We start from the raw sequence: 22,405 nt of genomic DNA, 5'->3' as shown, positions 1-22,405 counted from the left end.
TGGGGGTCCAAAAATACCTGTTGGAATAATCTGAACACCGTCCTCAGGGGTTAATAACTTTGGGGCTGCTGCACTGAGATCTAGCCCGGCACTCCCTGGGGAGGCCCTGACAAGGGAGGTTGCTGGGGGGGCAACATACCATTTGGCACCAGCGGTTGGACCTCGGGAGCTGAAGTCTGAGAGAGTGCCGCAAACTGGGGCTGCTGTGAGAAGGCTGGCTGCGGTGGATTGTGCCGGCTGGTCCCCGTGGCCGGCTGGAATGCAATGTGTTTCTGGGCCTGGGGCTGGCCCCGTGGCCCGTTTCCCTGCACCTGTGGTAGTGGTGGTAGTGGGTTCCCTTCTAAATCAATCACTGAGCAGCAAGCTGAAACCCAATGCCTGCCGCGGCGGCAGCGGGGACAAAGAGAGGGGCGGGGATTAGTGTTACCTGCTTGTAACACCGGGGTCTGCCGCTGAGGACAGCGGGAGGCGAAATGGCCGGGAGCACCACATTGAAAACAGGTTTTTCCTTTGTTCTGTCCTTGAAAGGCAACAAGGGCTTTGGCGATCTTATGAACAAAGGGGTCTGCCTCGCGGCAGAGATTTATCATATCATGCAAGGATTTTTTTTTCAGGTTGTTCCTAAGTATACTTTTACAGGTATCATTAGCATTCTCAAAGGCTAGTTGTTTTACCAGAGTACTATCAGCGTCTGTGGCGGTGACGCCCAGGACATGCTCCACAGCCTCTGAAAGGCGGGCAATAAAAGAATTGTATGGTTTGTCTGGGCCCTGCACTATCTGAGAGAGCGGGGCAGTAGAGGTACCAGCCTGGGGAAGGGACTTCCAAGCTTGTAGGGCAGCGAGAGCCGTGTTTGCAAGCAAGCTTCTAGGGAGTTTACACTGTTCTTTGAGAACGTGATATGGTTGTATTCCTGCTATGCGGGCATAAAGGTCATCATTTCCTGCAGCAATACCCTGACATCTTAATAGGAAATCAGCTTCCCACGAAAAATAAACATCATTTTTCAAAGCAGTTCTAACAATATCTCGCCACTCGGCTGGCAGAACAGCGCTGCCGCCACCGATGGATTCAAGGCAAGACAAGGTATATGGAGCATGCAGGCCATAGGAGGTGACTGCAGTAAAAAGTTCCTTGAGGTCTTTTCTGTCGAGGGCCTTGTATTGCCACAGTTGCCGGCTGATAGGGACTTCAGGAATGTCAGGGGGTTCTGCTTGATCGGGACTATGGTCTAGGGAGCCATTGTCGGGCTGGGCTGGGTGTTGGGGGGCTCTGGCAGCTGGAATTGGAGCTGCTGAAGTGGCAGCAGCAGCAGCTGCGGCTGCTTCTTGCCTGGCCTGCACCCTCGTGCAGGGTCTGCCGAGGGGTAAAGAGGGGAGTTCACCCTCCTCCTCCCAGTCCTCCCCGTCCGGGCCATGGACGGGGAACAAAAAATGTGGAGATGATGGATCTGTAGCTTGAAGCTGGGCAATTTGCTGTCTGAGCTGTCGAATCTCTATCAATAAAGGATTATCAGGTTCTGGAAGAGGCATTTTAATGGGCGCGGGCAAATCATACATGGGAGGCTGTGAGGGGAGAGAGGTTGCATTCCCATGGTAGGGAGCAGCGTTATCCTGCAACTCAGTTTCTTCCTCCGAGTCCTGCTTCTCCTCAGGGGTCTCTGAGGCTGCTGCCCGCAGAGAGGGATAAAGAGTTTTTTGCATAAGAGAAGAAGGCTCCTCGGGGGGAGAAAGGGAATCAATATGCAAAAATGAACTGGAGCGGGAACTGGGGTGAGAGCGTTGTCTGGAGATGTGCTCCAAATGCTCCTGGGCATCTTTCACAATTTGCAAGCTCTTAGGGTCAAAAGCAGATTTTACTATGATGCTTTTGAGGAGATCCCAATATTGTTGTATAATCTCTTTCTCAGACTGACTGCCATGTGTGCTAAAATGATTAGTGAGTTCTGCCCCGACTAGATCCCAAGCACTGGAAACTATTTTGGGGCAAGAAATAGCAAACCAAGGACAAATATTATTAACAAACATTAAAAATTTCAACAAGTCTTTCTCTTCAATTACTATATTTCTACTTCTAAGTACTTCTTGTATACCTTTAATAAATTTTGCTCCTTTGCTCAGGCTGGTCCCCATTTTTACTCTGGGACTGTAATGGGGTGGCGGTTTTTCACCTAGGCAATTAGACTACTAAATTACTTTGCTTTAATTTACTTTACCTGACGTAATTTAGCTCCGGACTTGTCGCACTCTGCCACCCAGTCGTATTCTGTAACTCGAGCTTCCACGTGGGTGCCACCTGCAACCTCCCGTGGGAGACCCCCGACCCGCGGGGGTGTGGAAATGAAGGTTGCTAGTTATTAGTGGGTTCACCTGAGCAGAACCGACCTGTAAAGAAGAACTAGAGAAATTAGTAAGAGAAGCCTTCAAGACAACGCATGCTGTTCAAAAAGGGAAGTTTATTGTTGGGGGATCAGCTTTTAAGGGCTGAAATACGTCAGAAGGTGTTACAAGTTTTCCACCAATCACAGTTACAAGCATTCATTAGCATAAACTGGGGCAGGTAATAGGGAGGGGCAAAGAGGTAGACCTGAGCACGTTTTACTAGAAGGCATAAGATTCAAACAGAGTTCTATAAATTACACTCAACAAGCATAAATAGAACCTCAGCTGTAATCTTAAAAACATTTTGCTAACACAAAGGCAAGTTGCTCTATATCTTTCTTTCTGGCTGGATGTATTGGGATGCTTTGAATTACTTTATTTGTCTATTTCCTTTGTTCTCAAGGCATGGGTGCCTTTGGTCACGTGGGTGACCAGATTAGGAATTACTGAGGTGTCTTATGTTCTAGGTTTTATCAGCTAGGCTCCCCACAGTAAAGCATCGTCAAGATGTTGCCTTCTTTATATCTATTTCTCTACTTTTCTCTATTGAACCTGGGCCTCCCCCGGCCACCACTAGCCTGTGAATTTCCATCTCTCTCTCTCCTCTCCCAGAAACCTCCTAGAAGCAGAATAAAAAGCATACTTATTTTTTTTTGTTTTTGATTTTGGGCCAACTTCTCTCTCTCTCTCCCTTCTCTCTCTCCCTCCATTCTCTCTCCCTCCCTCCCTTCTCTCTCTCCCTCCCTCCGTTCTCTCTCTCCCTCCCTCCCTTCTGTCTCCCTCCCTCCCTTCTCTCCCTCCCTCCCTTCTCTCTCTCTCCCTCCCTTCTCTCCCTCCCTCCCTTCCTTCTCTCCCTCCCTTCCTTCTCTCTCTCCCTCCCTTCTCTCTTTTCCTCCCTCCCTTCTCTCTCTCCCTCCCTTCTCTCTCTCTCTCTCTATATCTATCTCTCCCTCCCTCCCCCCAGCAGGCAGTCTCTACAGTCTAGAAGGAGAAATCCCATTTGTGACTCATCAAGCTTCTATTAAGGGTCTGAGCTAGCAGGAAGTCCTAGTTCCTATTTGAATTTCCTGAAAATAATTGACCAAATACAAAGGCAGCAATAGCTTTGAGTAATTAAGATAAACTCTTCATACATTCCTCACCTAGTCTCTAGAAGACCATACACACTGGAGTAAGGTCTATCCTAATCTTTTAATACCAGTTCAGTTATATTTGTGAAGAACTTATTTCTGACCTTAAAAAGTGTAAAATAATCTATCTCCCATGTTAAAATTACAGCTCTCAGTAATTGAGAATTTCACATTTCTTTGTTGAAAAACTACTAAACTTGTAACACTATATTAAATAAAAGCCAAATGATATTTACATATATGATTTCACCTCATTCATGTGATAAACATTGTTTCTTACAATTCACATGTAAGAATTCTAAACTTTGGAGTACAGGAGTTAATATATAAATCAAAATTTGAAGACAAATCTGAGAATGTATGTCCATTATTTCTGAACCTTAAGCACAAATTGATACCATTTACCATCATCTATGTTAACTATAATTGATATCAGTATTTTCCAGGGTTTTTTTTGGGGGGACTTCCTGAAATTCAAAGTTGACTTGATTTTAGAAATATTGTATTTATTTATAAGAGTGATCCTCTGGTTTTACATACACTTCTTATTAGCAAAATGTATTTAATAGAAGAGTTAAATAAAAATAATTACAAGATAGAAAATTTGAAAAATAAAGAGTAGTTAGTTATATTAAGGAAAAAATTGTCACATTTGCCTGTGTAATATTTCTTAAAATGTGATAATAGAAATTCAAAACTATAGCATTGCATAATGGCAAGTACATGTTCACCTCTGGATTGTGGTGTGCTAATAATACCTTTAAGTAATAAATAGATTAAAATTATGAAATTTTATTTTGACCTTATATTTTTCTGCCTCTATAAAATATAGATGAAAAATATTGTGAATTGTTATCTGAGACACATACATGCTTTTATATAACATGTACTTTAATGCAGCTAAATACATGGAGCACACACACGATTTAAACACACACTGTTTAAACACACAGGCCACACAACCTGCTTTCCTTAATCCCCTACACCCAATTTCACTAATCCCTTAAACACAGAGCACACACCCTATTTTAACAGCTCACACACTACTTTCCTCTAACCTGATTGGCACAGAGCTCACTCCCTACTTTCCCCTAACCTGATTGACTGAGATACATTTAAAAAATCCATTCCCACCTAAAATAAAGTTATTTTTTTCTCTTAAAGTGCCTCATAAATGGTTTTCTGAAAGGACTCTACTCATCTGAGATCTGACCTCACCAGCTTATCTACATATAAATGCATTACATAAATATAAAATCCTTAAAGTGTATATACAAGTCATAAATGGAAATATTAATTTTGAGTTATTCAGTAGGATGATAATACTATGTCAAGATCAATTTAACTTAGTTTATGCCATTCATATTTCAAGATTCTAACCAATTTTCACAGATTGGTCAATTAGGAAAACTGGTAAAATGAGAATTTTACCCTACTTGCTTATTTTTTACATAGGGAGATTTATTTGCTATTATTTGAATTACTATGATACTTCTCAGGTTGGCAGATGAGAAGGAATTTAGTTTTCAATACATTCTTGGAATAATTCTTAAGTAAATGGAATTAAAGATAGCATTAACTATGTTGTGGCCATTTTTATTTGTTGTGATTTAAATATTTTCCCCTTAATTCTGTTGTCAAGCAAATCACTCTAACTACCTTGACTTTAGAGAATAGGACAGAAATATATATATAATCTTGCCTTCTTGAGCATGATTCTAGTATTGCTCCAAAACACTGAGCTATTTTATATTTAGTAAGTAATTTACAGCATCAAGAGTTCAAATTATTTTTTATTTAATTATGGGAGCATAATGTTTGCTCAAGGCTAATGTTGGGCTCTGGGCTCAGAAATTACTTCTGATAATTCTAGGGAACATATAGAGTGCTGAGAATGAAACTTGAGGTTGGCCAGATAAAAGGTGAACACTTTCTCCTCTGTACTATTTCTCCAGTTTCCCAGAATCAAGTATTTTTTTTTGCCCCACTCCCCTCCCAGAATCAAGTATTTTTAAATATACAAATACACAAAGAAAGCACAACCCAATAGAGAAAATATTTTTTTGCTAATCTAGTTGCCTTGAGGGTGAGTGTCATATTATAGAAGGATCCTGAACTTTGAGTTTTAATGTTCACACTTAAAAGGAGCAGAGTCAAGAAAAGAGTAAAAAAAGAGACTAAAAAACAATGAGAAACAAAACAATATGTAGGATGCTGGTAGGAGAATTATTACCCAGGTTTTAATATGTCAGATAAAATGTCTTATTTTGTTAAGGAAAGAAAGTAGAGATCAATGTGTCATGAATGGAAGACAAAATCAACAGAAAAGGTTTGTAAAAGGCCCCAAATGTCAAACTTAACAAAGATTTCAAAGAGCTATTCTAAATGTGTTCATGGATGTATAAGGAAATAAAAAATATTTTGACAAGGACTCACCAACTAGATAATACCAAGCAAAAGTTAAAATAACAAACAAATAAGCAAATTCTGTCATTGGAAAGTTTAATAGCCAAGACGTAAATCATTTCAAGGACTCATCAATATTTTAAACTAAAAAGGAAATTAATCATCTTGAAGATAGATATGGATTATTCTATTCTGCCAAACAGAAAGAAAAAGTTTCAAAGAAACATACACAGTACTAAAAAGCTATATGAAACACCTCTAAGGTAATAAATATTTGTAAAATATTGGAGAATATAGGTTATTATGAATATATAGTTAAGAATTCAAACAAAATATATATAAAATTTTATATAAAACATTAATTATCAACTTCAAGAAACCCAACATCCTATAGCAAGTACTTCCAGTGCTATGTTGAATAGGAGTGGTGAGAGAGGACAGCCTTGTCTTGTGCCAGAATTTAGAGGGAAGGCTTTTAGTTTTTCTCCATTGAGGATAATATTTGCCACTGGCTTCTGGTAGATGGCCTTAATTATATTGAGAAAGGTTCCTTCCATTCCCATCTTGCTGAGAGTTTTGATCAAGAATGGGTGTTGGACCTTATCAAATGCTTTCTCTGCATCTATTGATATGATCATGTGGTTTTTATTTTTCTTGTTGTTGATGTTGTGTACAATGTTGATAGATTTATGGATGTTAAACCATCCTTGCATTCCTGGAATGAAACCTACTTGATCATAGTGGATGATCTTCTTAATGAGGCATTGAATCCTATTTGCCAGGATTTTGTTGAGGATCTTTGCATCTGCATTCATCAGCGATATTGGTCTGTAATTTTCTTTTTTTGTAGCATCTCTGTCTGGTTTAGGTAACAAGGTGATGTAGGCTTCATAAAAACTATTTGGAAGTGTTTCCGTTTGTTCAATTTCATGAAAGAGTCTTGCCAGGATTGGTAGTAGTTCCTCTTGGAAAGTTTGAAAGAATTCATTAGTGAATCCATCTGGGCTTGGGATTTTGTTTTTGGGCAGACATTTGATTGCCGTTTTAATTTCATCAATGGTGATGGGGGTGTTTAGATATGCTACATCCTCTTCCTTCAACCGTGGAAGATTATAAGAGTCTAAGAATTTATCCATTTCTTCCAGGTTCTCATTTTTGGTGGTGTAGAGTTTCTCAAAGTAGTTTCCGATTACCCTTTGAATCTCTGTCATATCAGTAGTGATCTCTCCTTTTTCATTCCTAATACGAGTTATCAAGTTTCTCTCTCTCTCTTTCTTTGTTAGGTTTGCCAGTGGTCTATCAATCTTGTTTATTTTTTCAAAGAACCAACTTCTGCTTTCGTTGATCTTTCAGATTGTTTTTTGGGTTTCCACTTTGTTGATTTCTGCTCTCAGCTTTGTTATTTCCTTCTGTCTTCCTATTTTTGAGTCCTTTTGTTGAGCACTTTCTAGATCTATTAGCTGTGTCATAAAGCTACTCAGGTAACCCCTTCTTCCTTCCTGATGTGTGCTTGCAAAGCTATAAATTTTCCTCTCAGTACTGATTTTGCTGTGTCCCATAAGTTCTGATAGTTTGTGTCGTTATTGTCATTTGTTTCCAGGAACCTTTTTATTTCCTCCTTGATTTCATCTCGGACCCACTGGTTATTGAGTATGAGGCTGTTTAACTTCCAGGTGTTAAAGTTTTTCTTCTGAGTCCCTTTGGAATTCACAAATAATTTCAGAGCCTTGTGGTCAGCGAAGGTAGTCTGCAAAATTTCTATCCTCTTAATATTATGGAGGTATGTTTTATGTGCCAGCATGTAGTCTATCCTGGAGAATGTCCCATGTACATTAAAGAAGAATGTGTATCCAGGTTTCTGGGGATGGAGTGTCCTATATATATCCACTAGGCCTCTTTCTTCCATTTCTCTCCTCAGGTCTAGTATATTCTTGTTGGGTTTCAGTCTGGTTGACCTATTCAGTATTGACAAAGCCGTGTTAAGTCCCCCACAATTATTGTGTTGTTATTGATATTATTTTTCAGATTTGTCAACAGTTGTATTAAATATTTTGCTGACCCCTCATTCGGTGCATATATGTTTAGGAGAGTTATTTCTTCCTGCTCTACATACCCCTTGATTAATATAAAATGTCCATCTTTGTCCCTTACAACCTTCCTGAGTATAAAGTTTGCATTATCTGATATTAGTATGGCCACTCCAGCTTTTTTATGGGTGTTGTTTGCTTGGATAATTTTTCTCCAGCCTTTTATTTTGAGTCTGTTTGTTCTGACTATTCAGGTGCATTCCTTGTAGGCAGCAGAAGGTTGGATTGAGTTTTTTGATCCATTTAGCCGCTCTATGTCTCTTGACTGGTGCATTTAGTCCATTGACATTGAGAGAAAGAATTGTCCTGGGATTTAATGCCATCTTTATATCAAAATTTGGTGTGTCTTTTGGTTAGTCTTGTCTTAAATTAGGTCTTTCAATTTTTCTCTTAAGACTGGTTTTGTGTCTATAAAGTTTCTGAGCTGTTTTTTGTCTGTAAAACCATGTATTCTTCCGTCAAACCAGAAAGTGAGTTTTGCTGGGTATAGTATTCTGGGTGAAGCATTCATTTCATTCAGTCTTGTCACAATATCCCACCACTGCTTTCTGGCATTGAGTGTTTCTGGTGACAGGTCTGCTGTAAATCTCAAGGATGCTTGCTTGAACGTAATTTCCCCTTTTGATCTTGCTGTTTTCAGAATTCTGTCTCTATCTGTGGGATTTGTCATTGTGACTAGGATGTGTCTTGGGGTGGTATTTCTGGGGTCTCTTTTGGTTGGTACTCTTCGAGCATGCAGGATTTGATCACATATATTCTTTAGCTCTGGAAGTTTCGCTTTAATGATGTTCTTGACCGTTGATTCTTCCTGGAAATTTTCTTCCTGGGTCTCTGGAATTCCAATGATTCTTAAGTTGTTTCTATTGATCTTATCATAGACTTCTATTTTCATCTGTTCCCATTCTTTGACTAATTTTTCCATTGTCTGCTCATTTGCTTTAAGTATTTTTCCAATCTCTCCTGCTGTATGGAATTGTTATGTATCTCATCTTCCACAGCACCAAGTCTATTCTCAGCTTCTGATACCCTGTCCCAGAGCTTATCCATTTTGTCATTCACTTCGTTTACTGACTTTTTCAAGCCTGTTAGTTGACATGTTATTTCAGTTTGGAGTTTTGTGATTTCTGTCTTCATATTTTCTTGGTTCTTATTAGTGTCCTGTTCAACTCGATCCATGGTTTCTTTGAGTTCTTTGTGCATCTTCCATATTGCTAGTCTAAAGTCCTTATCTGAGAGGTTGATTAGTTGGTTGGTCATTATCTGGTCTTCAGAATTGTCATCTTCATTCTCTATGTCTGAGGCTGGCCTGCGTTGTTTTCCCATTGTCACACTTGTATTGTGGTTTTTTCTACGTGTTGTGGTGGTATTCGTTGGCTATATGATGCAGGCAGCACACTCCTCTGACTTCGCCCTTTCTGGATGGGCTGACTTGCCTCTAAGGGAGGGGAGTCCTCCGTGGATGAAGCCTCACACTGGATCAAATCTTAGGCCCAAGCATGCAACAGAGAAGACAGTCCGGAGAGAAATGCTTGCTTCTGTGATATAGCACAGTTCTTAGTGTGATTTTTTTCTTCTTGTTGCGATGGTGTTCTTTTCTTAGAGCACACGGCCGTGTAGCAAAGCGAAGCGGCCATGCTCTGCTGGAGCCTCTTTTCGCCCCACTCCCAAGAGTTTCACTCATGAGGAGAGTAGACAGACATACACAGGTAGCACTCACAGTTTTTCACAGTTGGGCACCACTGGGCAGGTGTAGTTTCATGGACTTTCCCCGCCTGATGTCCCAAACAGGGGACCCGGCTTCTGCAAAAGCTTGCCAGTTTTTATGTTCTGGAGTCCTGCCCTGAAAATAGCCTCTGGGAGAGCGAGTTTTCTGGAGCCTCTTTTTACCCCACTCCCAAGAGTTTCACGCAAGAGGACAGTAGACAGACATAGACAGGTAGCACTCTCAGTTTTTCACAGTTGGGCCCCACTGGGCAGGCGTAGTTTCGTGGATTTTCCCTGCCTGATGTCCCAAACAGGGGACCCGGCTTCTGCAAAAGCTTGCCGGTTTTTATGTTCTGGAGTCCTACCCTGAAAATGCTTTTTTTTTTTTTGGTTTTTCGAGCCACATCTGTTTGATGCTCAGGGGTTACTCCTGGCTAAGTGCTCAGAAATTGCCCCTGACTTGCGGGGACCATTTGGGATGCTGGGGGATTGAACCACTGTCCTTCCTTGGCTAGCACTTGCAAGGCAGGCACTTTACATGTAACACCACCTCTCCAGCCCCAAGAAAAACATATTCTAAAGCGAATTTGGTGCAACGCAAGAGTCTGTCAGTAGACAGCAGTTGAGAACAACCAGCCTGCAAGGTCAAAGTATATTTACAATACACTGGTCCACAGATGGTTAAACACATTTACCTAACATTTTTTATATCAGAAAATAAAAAAGAACATTTTAAAGTACTTTTTTATTAATATATAAAAAGTCGCAGCAGTGATCAAAAAGTCTTAAAGGCAAGCTCTACATGTGAAAGTAAAAGTGTGTTAACCTGATTGATCATAGTATGCATGCATACATACATATTCTGTGTATGCTCAATAAAGGGGGCATAGCACTGCAGGTGTCAAGTGGCTAACAGATGCACTCCTCGCCTGCACTCAGGCTTCAGCTCCAGGTGTCATTCACTCCATAAGATACACAGACACTTTCCCCATCTTTTTTGGGGGAAAAAGGTGCATCTTATGGCATGAAAAATACAGTAACTTCACTTTTCTCTTCATTTGACATATATGCCCCCAAGCTTCATAATTAAATACTAATGATATAGGGAACATATGAGCAAGTATATAAACATTACATGTGTTAGCAACACCTTAATCATACAGCTCGTATCCAGTACCTTATGCATATTTATTGCCTTAGTCATATAACTTCTTAAAAGCTCTTAGTCTTAGACCAAACCAAGCACATGGCTCTCCCAGGAGAGCCTGAGTATTTGCTCCTTGAATGTGGACTATATGATGCATTTACAACTATCGCGTTGTCTTTCCTTAAATTTCTTCTCTGCAAAGAAATCTAAGCCCCAAGGTAGGCAGGGACTGGCTTTCCATTCCTTCAATCTCATGACACTTAGATATAGGCTCTGCCCCAAACACATCATCCATATGATCTATCATAAAGATTAGCCTCAAAGAAAATTAATTCAATTTAATATTTTTGCTTAATGAGAAGCTATAATTAACATGATTGGAGTGGTAAGTTCAATGTTAATAACAGAACTACCCACTCATCATTTCTACCCACTAATAATTTGACCTTTGATCAAAGTAAGTCTTATACAATCTGGAATGTAACCTCTATTTTTGACTGTGAAGAGACTGGTTAAAGGAAACACAAAGTATAAGATGTTCACAGCAGTTTTGTTTGACTCACATGTCTTACTCAGTGTTGCTTGTAATAATTATTCAACAGTCATCGTGGATCAGAGGCAAATGTGGTGACTTCTGAACTGCTAATGCAGCTGCCTGGGTTTCTTCTTGATCATGATTAGAACACACTGTAGACCAGATTTAAAATATGAGGTGTCAAGGAGAGACCAAGAGGCCACCATTTATCCAATGAAAGCTCATCTCATCACGAACACCCTGTAATTACATAGCTCACACTGACATTTTCTCCTGACGCATGAATCATAAATCTATAAGTTCCAACTTTGATTAAGATTAGCAACTAAAACAGATGATGTATGCCCTGCTAAAATATTAGATAAATAAGAACAGTCCTTTTCTTTTCACAATTGCCCAACACCGGGAGGCATGTTCTCAAGGTGATTTGAACAGGTCATTTCTCCACATCTCTGAGCTAGAAAACCAGAGTATTGATCAGCTAGCTGCTCAGTCCTTTTACTCTGGGGTTGAAATAGATGTTTTTTTTCCAAAATATACTTCAAGTCAGTGTTCTATTACAAATTCAATTGCATCAGAATGCTACAATAAATCTTATTTTTAAAATTGTGCTTAACATTCAAAATAATGTAGCATGTTGAGAAAATAAGCAAAGCAAAATGCTTTTGCTAGAATTTGCTCTTTCAGTGTAAATGTTTAAATGTGAACTAGACTTTAGCAGCTCATGAAATTGTGCTATAAAATTATTCAACATAATATTGACAAAAAGAGCCATTATTCAATAAGCAGTATGAAAACCTTATGTACTCAAAACTATTTTCAACATTTTCCTGTTATCAATCATCCAGCAATTCAGTGATGGATTTCAAGAATTCATAGCTTATCACATTACTATAGAAACACATTATTTTTGAAATCATAGTCAAAATTCCCTTTATCATTAAGCTGCCTTTTAATTTTTCAAAATGTGTAATGCATATGTTTCCAAAAGTTTCAAATTATACTGCTCTTTGAGAACATGTGAAAATAGTGCAAGCTATTTGAATGTTACATTAGAAAAATTCAGCAGTTTAACGTGATTTTATTTACATATATTTTTATTATGTAAACATAACCTCATACAAATTTCTAGGTTCTTTATACATATCATTTGCTATATGATTTATCATCTTCAGACAAGTGACAAAATTGTTATGGTGTAGTTTCAGATATTGTTTTGATTTTGAGGTCTCACCTGGTTGCTACTCAAGGCTAATTCTTATTTCTCACTCAGATATCACTGCTAGCTTTGTTCTGGTGGCTATATGTGGTAAAAAGAATGAAATCTAAGTCAGCAGCAAGCCAGGTAAACACCCTACCTGCTGAACTATCTATCAGCCCTCTAATAGACATTTTTGTGTGTTTGTTTATGGATTTTGAGCCATACCAGGTGGCGCTCATGGATTACTCCTGGCTCTGCACTCAAACTCACTCCAGGCAAGCTCTGGGGACCATATAAAATACTGGGGATCAAGCCTGTGTCAGCAGCATATAAGGCAAATGTCCTACACACTGTGCTATCACTCTGGCCCCAGACGTTTTATATTCATCAAGAAGTATATAAATTTGAAAACTAATATATTTTTAAATATATAAAAATTATATATTATATATAATAGTAACCTATTACCAATATTTTTCTTAAAATTGAGATATTTTTCTGAGCACCAGAATATAGGCCCTGAGAACCACTGGGTATGTCCCAAAACAAACAAACAAAAATATATATACACATATACACATATATATTTAAATGTGTATAACACCAAATCATAATATTTAGAGATAAATAAGTCTTCACTCATTGCTTGTGAGAGTTTTTTCAAGTTCAGTCGCTATGGAAAATGGTATGGAGACAAATAAAAAAACCCTGAAAATTATGATCCAGAAATTTTATTTCTTGGTATCAATTCCCACAAGATAAAAACACTAACTTCAAAATTAGGTCATAACTCTGTTCAGTGCAATGCTATTTTCTATAGTCAATATCTGGAAAAATTCCAAGTACCCAACAATAAATGAGTGGCTAGAGAAATTGTGGTAAATACAATAAAAAATAGTTATAAATGAAAAGCTTACTTAGCAGTAGGAAAAAAAGAAATCTTGTCCTTTGCCACAACAAATCAAATAGAAGGTGCCATGAAATAAAGTAAGTCAGAAGTGGATGATCTTACTCATGCACCTTCCATAAGAAACAGACCAAGTGAACTATGTCTCAAGAAAATGGACCAATGACTTATATGACTAAATTGGTCATCTGGATGGACTTGAGAAGCTGTTTGTACAGGTTCACACTGAAAGAGCTGAAGCACATGTCTGGCATGCATGAGGCCCCAAGTTTAATACCTAAATCTTGATAGTGTGACTTTAAAGTTCCCAGAACTGCTGGACCTGAACACATTTCTAGACTCCCTGACTTAATATTGGAGTGATCCTGGGGATCCTTGAATATGATTTAGGAGATTGCCTCTCAGCTTCAAGAAAATAAAATATTAAAAATATTCTAACAGACAAATTACAGAAGACAATGTGCAGCTGGCACATATACATATAAAAAGATGTAAAACAAAATACATCATTAGAACAAAATACACATTAAAACAGTAAGGATGTATCTCTCTGCACCTTCTCTTTCCAACTTTTTTTAATTTTTACAGTTTTATTTTTGTGCAGTCTTGTGGAACAATCATTGAATTTCTTGGTCAAAGTTAAGTAACTCAAGACCCTTTGTAAGTAGATTATATTGTCTAGACCCAAGGTAGGCCATAAAATATAATCTGGAGAAACATGGGAGTAGGGACTTAAGACAAGTTTGAGAATCTCAATCCTGTAAATTAGAATATTACCTTCCTCAGGTAACAGAGCTATCCCTGGATGCTAACCCTTTGTAGGTATAACTGTAGGTATAGCCAAGAAAACAGGGTATAGGCTACCCAAAATAAGATAAACCAGTCCTCCACATATTATGGAACAGGTGTCACCATACAAACCACCTGTATTTAAAGTTAAAATTATAAATAACTTTGTCAGACATATCTGCTGTTAAAAAAAAAAGGCGGGGCCGGAGAGATAGCATGGAGGTAAGGCGTTTGCCTTTCATGCAGGAGGTCATCAGTTCAAATTCCGGCGTCCCATATGGTCCCCTGTGCTTGCCAGGAGCAATTTCTGAGCCTGGAGCCAGGAATAACCCCTGAGCACTGCCGGGTGTGACCCAAAAACCACAAAAAAAAAAAAAAAAAAAAAAGGCTAACTCCCATTGGGATGCTAGAACCTAGAGGCCCTGTGCCATGTTTAGATTTGTTGAAAGAGACTTTTTCTATTAGGCCACTAAGAAGAACATTAATTCCAATGTATGTGGATCCATATTCCAATAGGCTCCTTTGTGCCTTTGAAAGTTGATTAATTTTTCTGTTTATAATATCAAAAGTCAAGATTTCCTTGGCAGTATTATTAGGCTTATAATTTTTCATAAGCCAAATAACACTGGTTGTCTCCAGTCTCCCAACTGCCACCCCATAGCTCACTGCAAAGTTCCTTTAGCTTGCCAGTTTGCAGCCATCTTCTCTTTTTACCTATTAAAATGGTCAAAATCCTAAACACAAACAACATTAAATGCCAACAAGCATTTGGAACAATATGTGTGAATAATTCATTGAAGGTAAGAAAACTAGATGTTGAATCAGAATAACATACTACAAAATTAAATTAAAGCATTGGAAATAGATCCAGTTGGCAATCAAAGAATTTCTGTGACACTGCACTGATATAAAGAATATGTAAATAGTTTCCTCCAAACCCTAGGGAAAAGATATTTTCAACCTTTTATCAAAAGCTCCAAACTCAGGAAGGGACCTGATAGCATAGTAAATAAGGTGCTTGCTTGCATGTGGCTCCTCATTTGGTCACCTGAGCCATATCAGGAGTGAACCCAGAGCAAAGAGTCAGGAGTAAGCTCTGAGTACAACCAGGTGTAGCTAATCTATTTTTTCTCTTTTTTTTGATTGATTAGTGAATGTATGTAAATTAAGAAATCAAGAGAATAATATATACATGCACAAAATAATCATTATCATATGTGTCTGGGTTTGCAGTTGAAATAAAAATGTGCTTCCTTCAAGTTTCACCGGTTTCCAGAGAAAATGTGAGCACAGAGCATCTGGGTGTAACCAGGATCGGGAATTCTGGGTCTTTCCTGCCCCTCAGAGTGGAGGCCTCCTAAAAATCTGCAAAGGACAGCTGACCTGGCCTCTGACCAGAGAATCAACAAGAGAAGAGATCGGGAAACACCCCCCCCCAAAAAAAAAGAAAAACCCTTTAAACACAGCAGTCAGAATTTTCTTTACGAATGCTAAAATTAAGACCTCATTCAAATCACCATGAATTGACTGTTTGCCATTCAAAAATTGTATTTGATTTTAAAGAATAAGTATAATCAAACTGTGGATTTTAAAATAACAAAACTACAGTGACTTAGCATATAGGAGTTGTTCTGCTTATCAAGTAAATAAAAGTCATTTATTTTTTTAAATAAATAGAAGGTTATGAGTTCAGTCAATTCTTTTTTTTTTTTTTGGGCCACACCCGACGTTGCTCAGGGGTTACTCCTGGCTGTCTGCTCAGAAATAGCTCCTGGCAGGCACGGGGGACCATATGGGACACCGGGATTCGAACCAACCACTTTTGGTCCTGGATCAGCTGCTTGCAAGGCAAACACCGCTGTGCTATCTCTCCGGGCCCAAGTTCAGTCAATTCTACCTCTACATTTTTGCACTGAAAAGTTTAGTTGACACAATGTCTGAATATTTTCAGATAATAGATGAGCCCATTTTTCAAATTACAAAGGTTATTTTAGACTTTATATTCTTTGTTATATTTCTCTAATCCACAGTTCAGGAAATGTTTATTACCACATCTCCTTTTATTTCTAGAGTTGCCAGTTATGGAGAAATATCCAACGACAACTAAATAGTCTATATTCGATAGAACTTGATATTTTATAATCTGTGGGTTAAAAAAAAGAAAAGATTATATAAATGTGGCAGCTACCAAATTAATATTTTATTTAAAAAATGTATCATTTTACTGGCAATCACAACTCTGAGTTGAAAAAAAATTTAATCATTTAATTAGAAGATCATATTTTCAAAATTTGGAATTCTAAATTTTACATCTAAGTTCCTATTTTAGAGCTTTATTTTATTCATTATTATAAATGTAACTACAGGAATGTTGTGGTTTCAGCCTGTTGTCTAGTCCAAATCACATCTTGTTTTTTTAGGTGGATTTCAGTATCCACAGCTTCCTGCCTTTTTAAAACAGCTAGAACTTCAAGTCTGTATTCCACATGGTACCAAATCAAAACAAAGCATCCGATACGTGGATGACCTGTCTAAACCTTACCGTGAAGATTTTGACAGCCTCCAATGAATACAGCCTCATGAAGCTGAATTAAAAAAGCAGGCTAAAGTCCTCAGTATCAACAAAGGAAAAACAAAACCTGTCACAATCCAACTATGTATTGTAATAAAAGAATTTCTACCTTAGCCAAAGAATCAAACTGATCTGAGCTCTTGTATGTATATGGAATGAACCATCCTCAGAAAACAAAGAATTGATGGTGTTAACTTACTCTAAAGTTTTGAAGTTGGCGAGATAAAAGTAATCCTAAACTATTGCTACATTTCCTTAGCAACAAGCTATTTGAAATAAAAGAAAAGTGGATATGTGTGACCTACACAATTCAGATGCATATAAAGAAATTTCTTTTTTTTTATAAAGAAATTACTGACTTAAGCTTTAATCCCAGGCAAGATTTTTTATTGTAGGTTTTTGTACCCAGCAGAATCAAAACAGCAAAACAGGGGAAGTTAAGGAAGTGAAGAAAGCAAAAACAGGACCAAATATATATGTACATATGTACACTTACACATAGATATAAAGGAAAAAATAAACAAAAATGTGTTTAAAAAGTAATTAAGGGAACCAAGTGTTGGAGGAGACTACCTTGCATTTGAAGATAAACAGGCTAAGAGGTAGTATTATATAGGTCTTAAACTTATAAAAGAAATATAGGCTCCCCATTATCTTTTGGGATATTCTTGTGAGGGGTGAAATCCAGGGAATATCGAGGGCACAGAAAAGATGGAGCCTAACACTCTCACCCCCAAATGCACCAGCAATATAAGATAGCACCATTTCTTTCTGCAAAGGCATACTAAAAAGGGTGGGGGGGAGAATACATATAGAAACAAGCTCTTATCTACTAGGGATAAGAGCTCATACTTTTTTACAATACAGGATCACCTCCTACCTTGAACATATGTCATGTGGTCCCAACTTAGACTCCATGGGATTAGACAGTGACCATCCAATCCAAACACTAGATCTCAGGTATAGAACCAACACAGTTCTCCACAACAGCCCCAGGAACTAAACTCCCTCTGGGACATTCTTAATACTGCTCTGACACCAATATGCACCAGTTTTGGTATGGCAACAATTAGACTAAGAGCAGGCTGTCTCATCTCAATACCTAACAATAAGATGAAATTAGAAGGCACATCATGCTTTGATCAGTGCAAAAGCCAAGATTGCTAATTAAGAAGATTGACTGTGACCACCATGACTAGGCAGAACTTATCCCAGATCAATAAAAATGACCTTAGTCCATGCTAAGGCCTACAACTATACAACAACCAAGATCTTCAATTCCAGAGGTCTGATTGAGACCACTGCAACTGAGTAGAACTTCTAGAAACATAATGACTCTATCTTAGGCTTTGTCCTGGGATAGGTGCAAAAATCAAGATCACCACCTACAGAAGACTGTTTAAAACAACAGTGATGGAACAGAACTTCTGGAACTCTAAAGAGAGAATACATCCTATGACATGTGTAAATACTAAGATTAATAGCTATGAGGCCTGATTTTATCATCCACGATGGAGAGGAAAATTTTCAGACATCACAAAAGGATCTAGAGGAGAGTAAAAAAGCATGTACAGAGCCTACTGAAAGTATACATCAAGGGCGGAGGAACCCTGTATCTCTTAGGCCAGGGGAATATCTTGTCTAATCTCCCCAATTTTTACTGTGCCTATGCAAAAAGAATAGCACAAATTAAATTTTTTAAAAATTTTTTAAATGATGTTTGTTTGTTTTTGTTTTTTTTTTTCTTTCTCTTCTCTTTGCCTTTTTTTCTATTTTCCCTGTGCTTTGATTTGTCTTTATTTCAGGACTGTGGTTAGTGTTCTGTTGTTGTCAGTATTTCTGTGGTGCTTTTCAGATTTTTATTTGTTGTTTTGTTTTGTTTTATTTTGGCTTGATATTTCTGGTATTATTTTTATGTTTTCCTTCTTTTTGTCTCTTTCTTTTCTTAAATTGAGAGTTATAGTCTAGAAAGTCTCCTCCCATTCTTTGCTTGTTTAATTTTTTACCCCCCTTTTTTCTTTTCCTTTTTAATTTTTTACCTTTAAACAGAAATACATAACTTGAACCATCTTGTTCTGCCTCACAAATTGAGGGGAAAATAATGGAGGGCACCAAGTCCAAAGAGTCATATGAACATTGAGTTGAAATAAAAACTGATCAGACTGGAACACCAAATCCAAAGCCAACTACAACAGAATCGACACCCAATCTACAACAGGTTAGACACAGAAAGGACCACTTATACTAGCAGCCCGGGGAGCAAAGGAGGGGCGATATGGGATGCATGCTGGGAACAGTGGTGTAGGGAGGACAACATTGGTGGTGGGAATGTGCCTGATTCAAAGTCACTTTGTACCTGAAATACTATTATGAATGATTTGTAATCCACTTTGGTCAAAATAAAAATTCTTCATATATATAAAAAGAAATAAACTATTTAATTGAATCATAAAAAAGAGAAATCTCGAGAGACCCCTGCGGGCCGGCTGGGGAGGCCTGAGTGAGTTTCTGTCCTTTGGCTCAGCGTTTGGGCCTGCCCCTCCCCCCAGAGACCCCTGTGGGCCGGCTGGGGAGGCCTGAGTGAGTTTCTGTCCTTTGGCTTGGCGTTTGGGCGTGCCCCTCCCCCCAGAGACCCCTGTGGGCCAGCTGGGGAGGCCTGAGTGAGTTTCTGTCCTTTGGCTCGGCGTTTGGGCTGGCCCCTCCCCCCAGGGTGGCGACTAGAAAGGCAAGTTGAGTGACCCGAATAGACGGGGGAGATAGGGAGATAGGGAGATAGGGCCAGCCATCTGGACTTGCAGGTGACCTAGAGCAGTCCACCCCCCTGGACCCTGGAGTGGACCAGGGACTCCCCAAGGGCGTGGACAGAGCCTGCAGGGTCGAACTGAGGGAACTCATTCAAGGGAGGCTTGGAGGGGGCGGAGCTCCATTAAATCCCAGAGAAAGGAGGGTGGATTGAGAACTAGGCTCAATAGCGCCAGTAACCATTGTGGCCAGGAGTGGAACTGTACTGCTGACAGAAATAAGGAGCAGAAAAGGGACAAGACCCACTGCAGGAAGGCTGAACTCTAGGTAGCAAAGGGGAGGAGAAAGGGCTAGGTTCAACAAACTCACCCAACAGCCCCTCTAGAAACACCTTCAGGAAGGAGACCAAAGCAGGCCGAAATTAGAAGCCACAACACTCCAAAACACACCATTAAATACAAAGAATTATGTGTAAATCAAGGAGATCTCTTATAACTGGAGACACCATGACAAGCCCTATCAAGTTTCCAAGTCCACCAAAACACACAGGTCCAGGGGAAGAAGACCTAAAGGCAGTCATGAGGAAGGAAATGCAAGAATTACTAAAACAAATGAAAGAAACCCTAGCAACCGAGTATAAGAAATCCATGGACGACCGAATCAGCCAAATTAAAGAAGAAATGTCAAAGAACATGAGAGATTCCATACAAAAAGAAGTGAAGGATTTAAAAGACAAAGTAGCAAGCCTTACGAGTAGAAACACAGAGTTGGAGAAGCACATCGAAAAACTCGAAGGAAAACTGCAATCAAAAAATGATAAAGAAACCAACAATGAAATAAAAGGCAAAGCACTGGAAGGAAAAATCCAATATCTAATGAACAAGGACAAAAGAAAGAATCTAAGAATTGTGGGTATACCACAAGGGGAGGAAATAGGGAAGGGGGAAGAACAGGTGGTCAGGGAGATAATAACAGAGAACTTTCCTAACCTCTGGAAAGACAATTCAGGACAAATCCAAGAAGTCAAGAGAGTCCCTAATAAAATAGACCCTAATAAACCCACACCAAGACATATAATAATCCAAATGGCAAAAAACAAAGAGAAAGAGGAACTCCTGAAAGCAATAAGGGAGAAAAAAACCCTAAAGTACAAAGGAAAGGACATAAGAATCAAACCAGATCTCCCATTTGAAATAATTCAAGCAAGAAGACAGTGGAATGACATATTTACACGACTGAATGAAAGAAATTTCCAACCCAGGGTCCAATACCCAGCAAAACTATCATTCATATGGGAGGGCAGACTAAAAACATTCTCAAACATGAACGAACTTGAACTATTTGTGCAAACTAAGCCGATCCTAAGCGACTTACTCAGAGACGAATCACACAATCCAAACCCCCGATTGTAACAACAACCACTCCACACAATACAACTGCACAACAGTCCTCTCTATCAATAATTTCCCTAAATGTTAACGGACTAAATTCTCCAATTAAAAGACATATAGTAGAGAACTGGGTTAGGAAAAATAAACTGGACTTCTGCTGTCTGCAAGAAAAACACCTACAGTTTCAGGATAAGCACAGGCTTAGAATAAAAGGATGGAAAGTAATTATTCAGGCCAATGGAAAACAAAAAAGAGCAGGGACAGCCATTCTTATATCAGACCAAATTGTATTCAACCTCAAGAAAGTGATCAGAGACAAAGAGGGTCACTACTTACTGATCAGGGGAACATTAGATCAAGATACACTAACCCCGGTCAATATCTATGCACCTAATGTAGAGTCACCAAAATATGTGAGGCAACTACTGGCAAACCTGGAGAAACACATGAAGGGAATTGTGATAATAGTAGGGGACCTCAATACTCCACTATCACCACTGGACAAATCCTCCAAACAGAAAAATAGCAAAGAAATAAGAGCTCTAAATGAAAAATTAGAAGATTTAGGGCTAATAGACTTATATAGAGCCCTCCATCCCCAGAAAGCAGAATACACATTTTTCTCAAACCCACATGGAACCTTCTCCAGAATAGACCATGTCTTAGGATACAAAGCCAACTTTTATAAGACCACAAAGGTAAGGATCATTAGAAGTACCCTTTCAGATTACTATGCAACAGAGCGTATAATTGATGTCAAGAAGAAGCAATGGAGGAAAACTAATACCTGGAGATTAAACAACATGCTGCTTAACAACAGCTGGATCAAAGAACAACTCAAGGAAGAAATAAAAAGATTCCTTGAGACGAATGACAATGAAGAGACAACATGTCAAAATTTATGGGACACAGCAAAAGCAGTAATTAGGGGGAAACTCATAGCAATACAGGCCTATGTCAAGAGTCAGGAAAATAACAAAACCAACAGTTTAAAAGATCACCTCAAAGAATTGGAACAACAACAACAGAGAAATCCAACCACAACCAGAAGGCAAGAAATAATAAAAAACCAGAGCAGAAATAAACAACATAGAAACTAAGAAAACAATACATAAAATCAATGAGACCAGGAGTTGGTTTTTCGAAAAAATAAACAAGATAGATAAACAATTGGCAAAACTCACCAAAAAAAAAAAAGAGGGAAAACACCCAAATCACTAGGATCACGAATGAAAGGGGAGAGATTACAACAGAACCCCAAGAAATACAACATATCATGTGATCATATTATGAACAACTTTATTCAACTAGGCTAGAGAACCCACTAGAAATCGACAGATTCTTGGACAAACACCCTCTTCCAAGACTGGAAAAGGAAGATCTAGAAAGTTTAAACAGTCCAATCACTTTAGA

The 22,405-nt window shown here is 38.7% G+C and overlaps 1 protein-coding gene across 1 annotated transcript; it reads right to left on the bottom strand.

Annotated features, from left to right (window-relative positions):
• Positions 1-80: 80 nt before the first annotated feature.
• On the bottom strand, positions 81-2,027 carry LOC126007188 (endogenous retrovirus group K member 10 Gag polyprotein-like). The gene has a single exon (XM_049772665.1). The coding sequence runs from the start codon at positions 2,025-2,027 to the stop codon at positions 81-83; it is 1,947 nt and encodes a 648-aa protein (XP_049628622.1).
• Positions 2,028-22,405: the final 20,378 nt, after the last annotated feature.

The sequence above is a fragment of the Suncus etruscus genome, chromosome 4, assembly GCF_024139225.1.
Source record: "Suncus etruscus isolate mSunEtr1 chromosome 4, mSunEtr1.pri.cur, whole genome shotgun sequence".
In the NCBI taxonomy this organism is placed as follows: Eukaryota; Metazoa; Chordata; class Mammalia; order Eulipotyphla; family Soricidae; genus Suncus; species Suncus etruscus.
The sequence above is the reverse complement of the archived record's forward strand: the minus strand, read 5'-3'. Positions and strand labels throughout refer to the sequence as shown.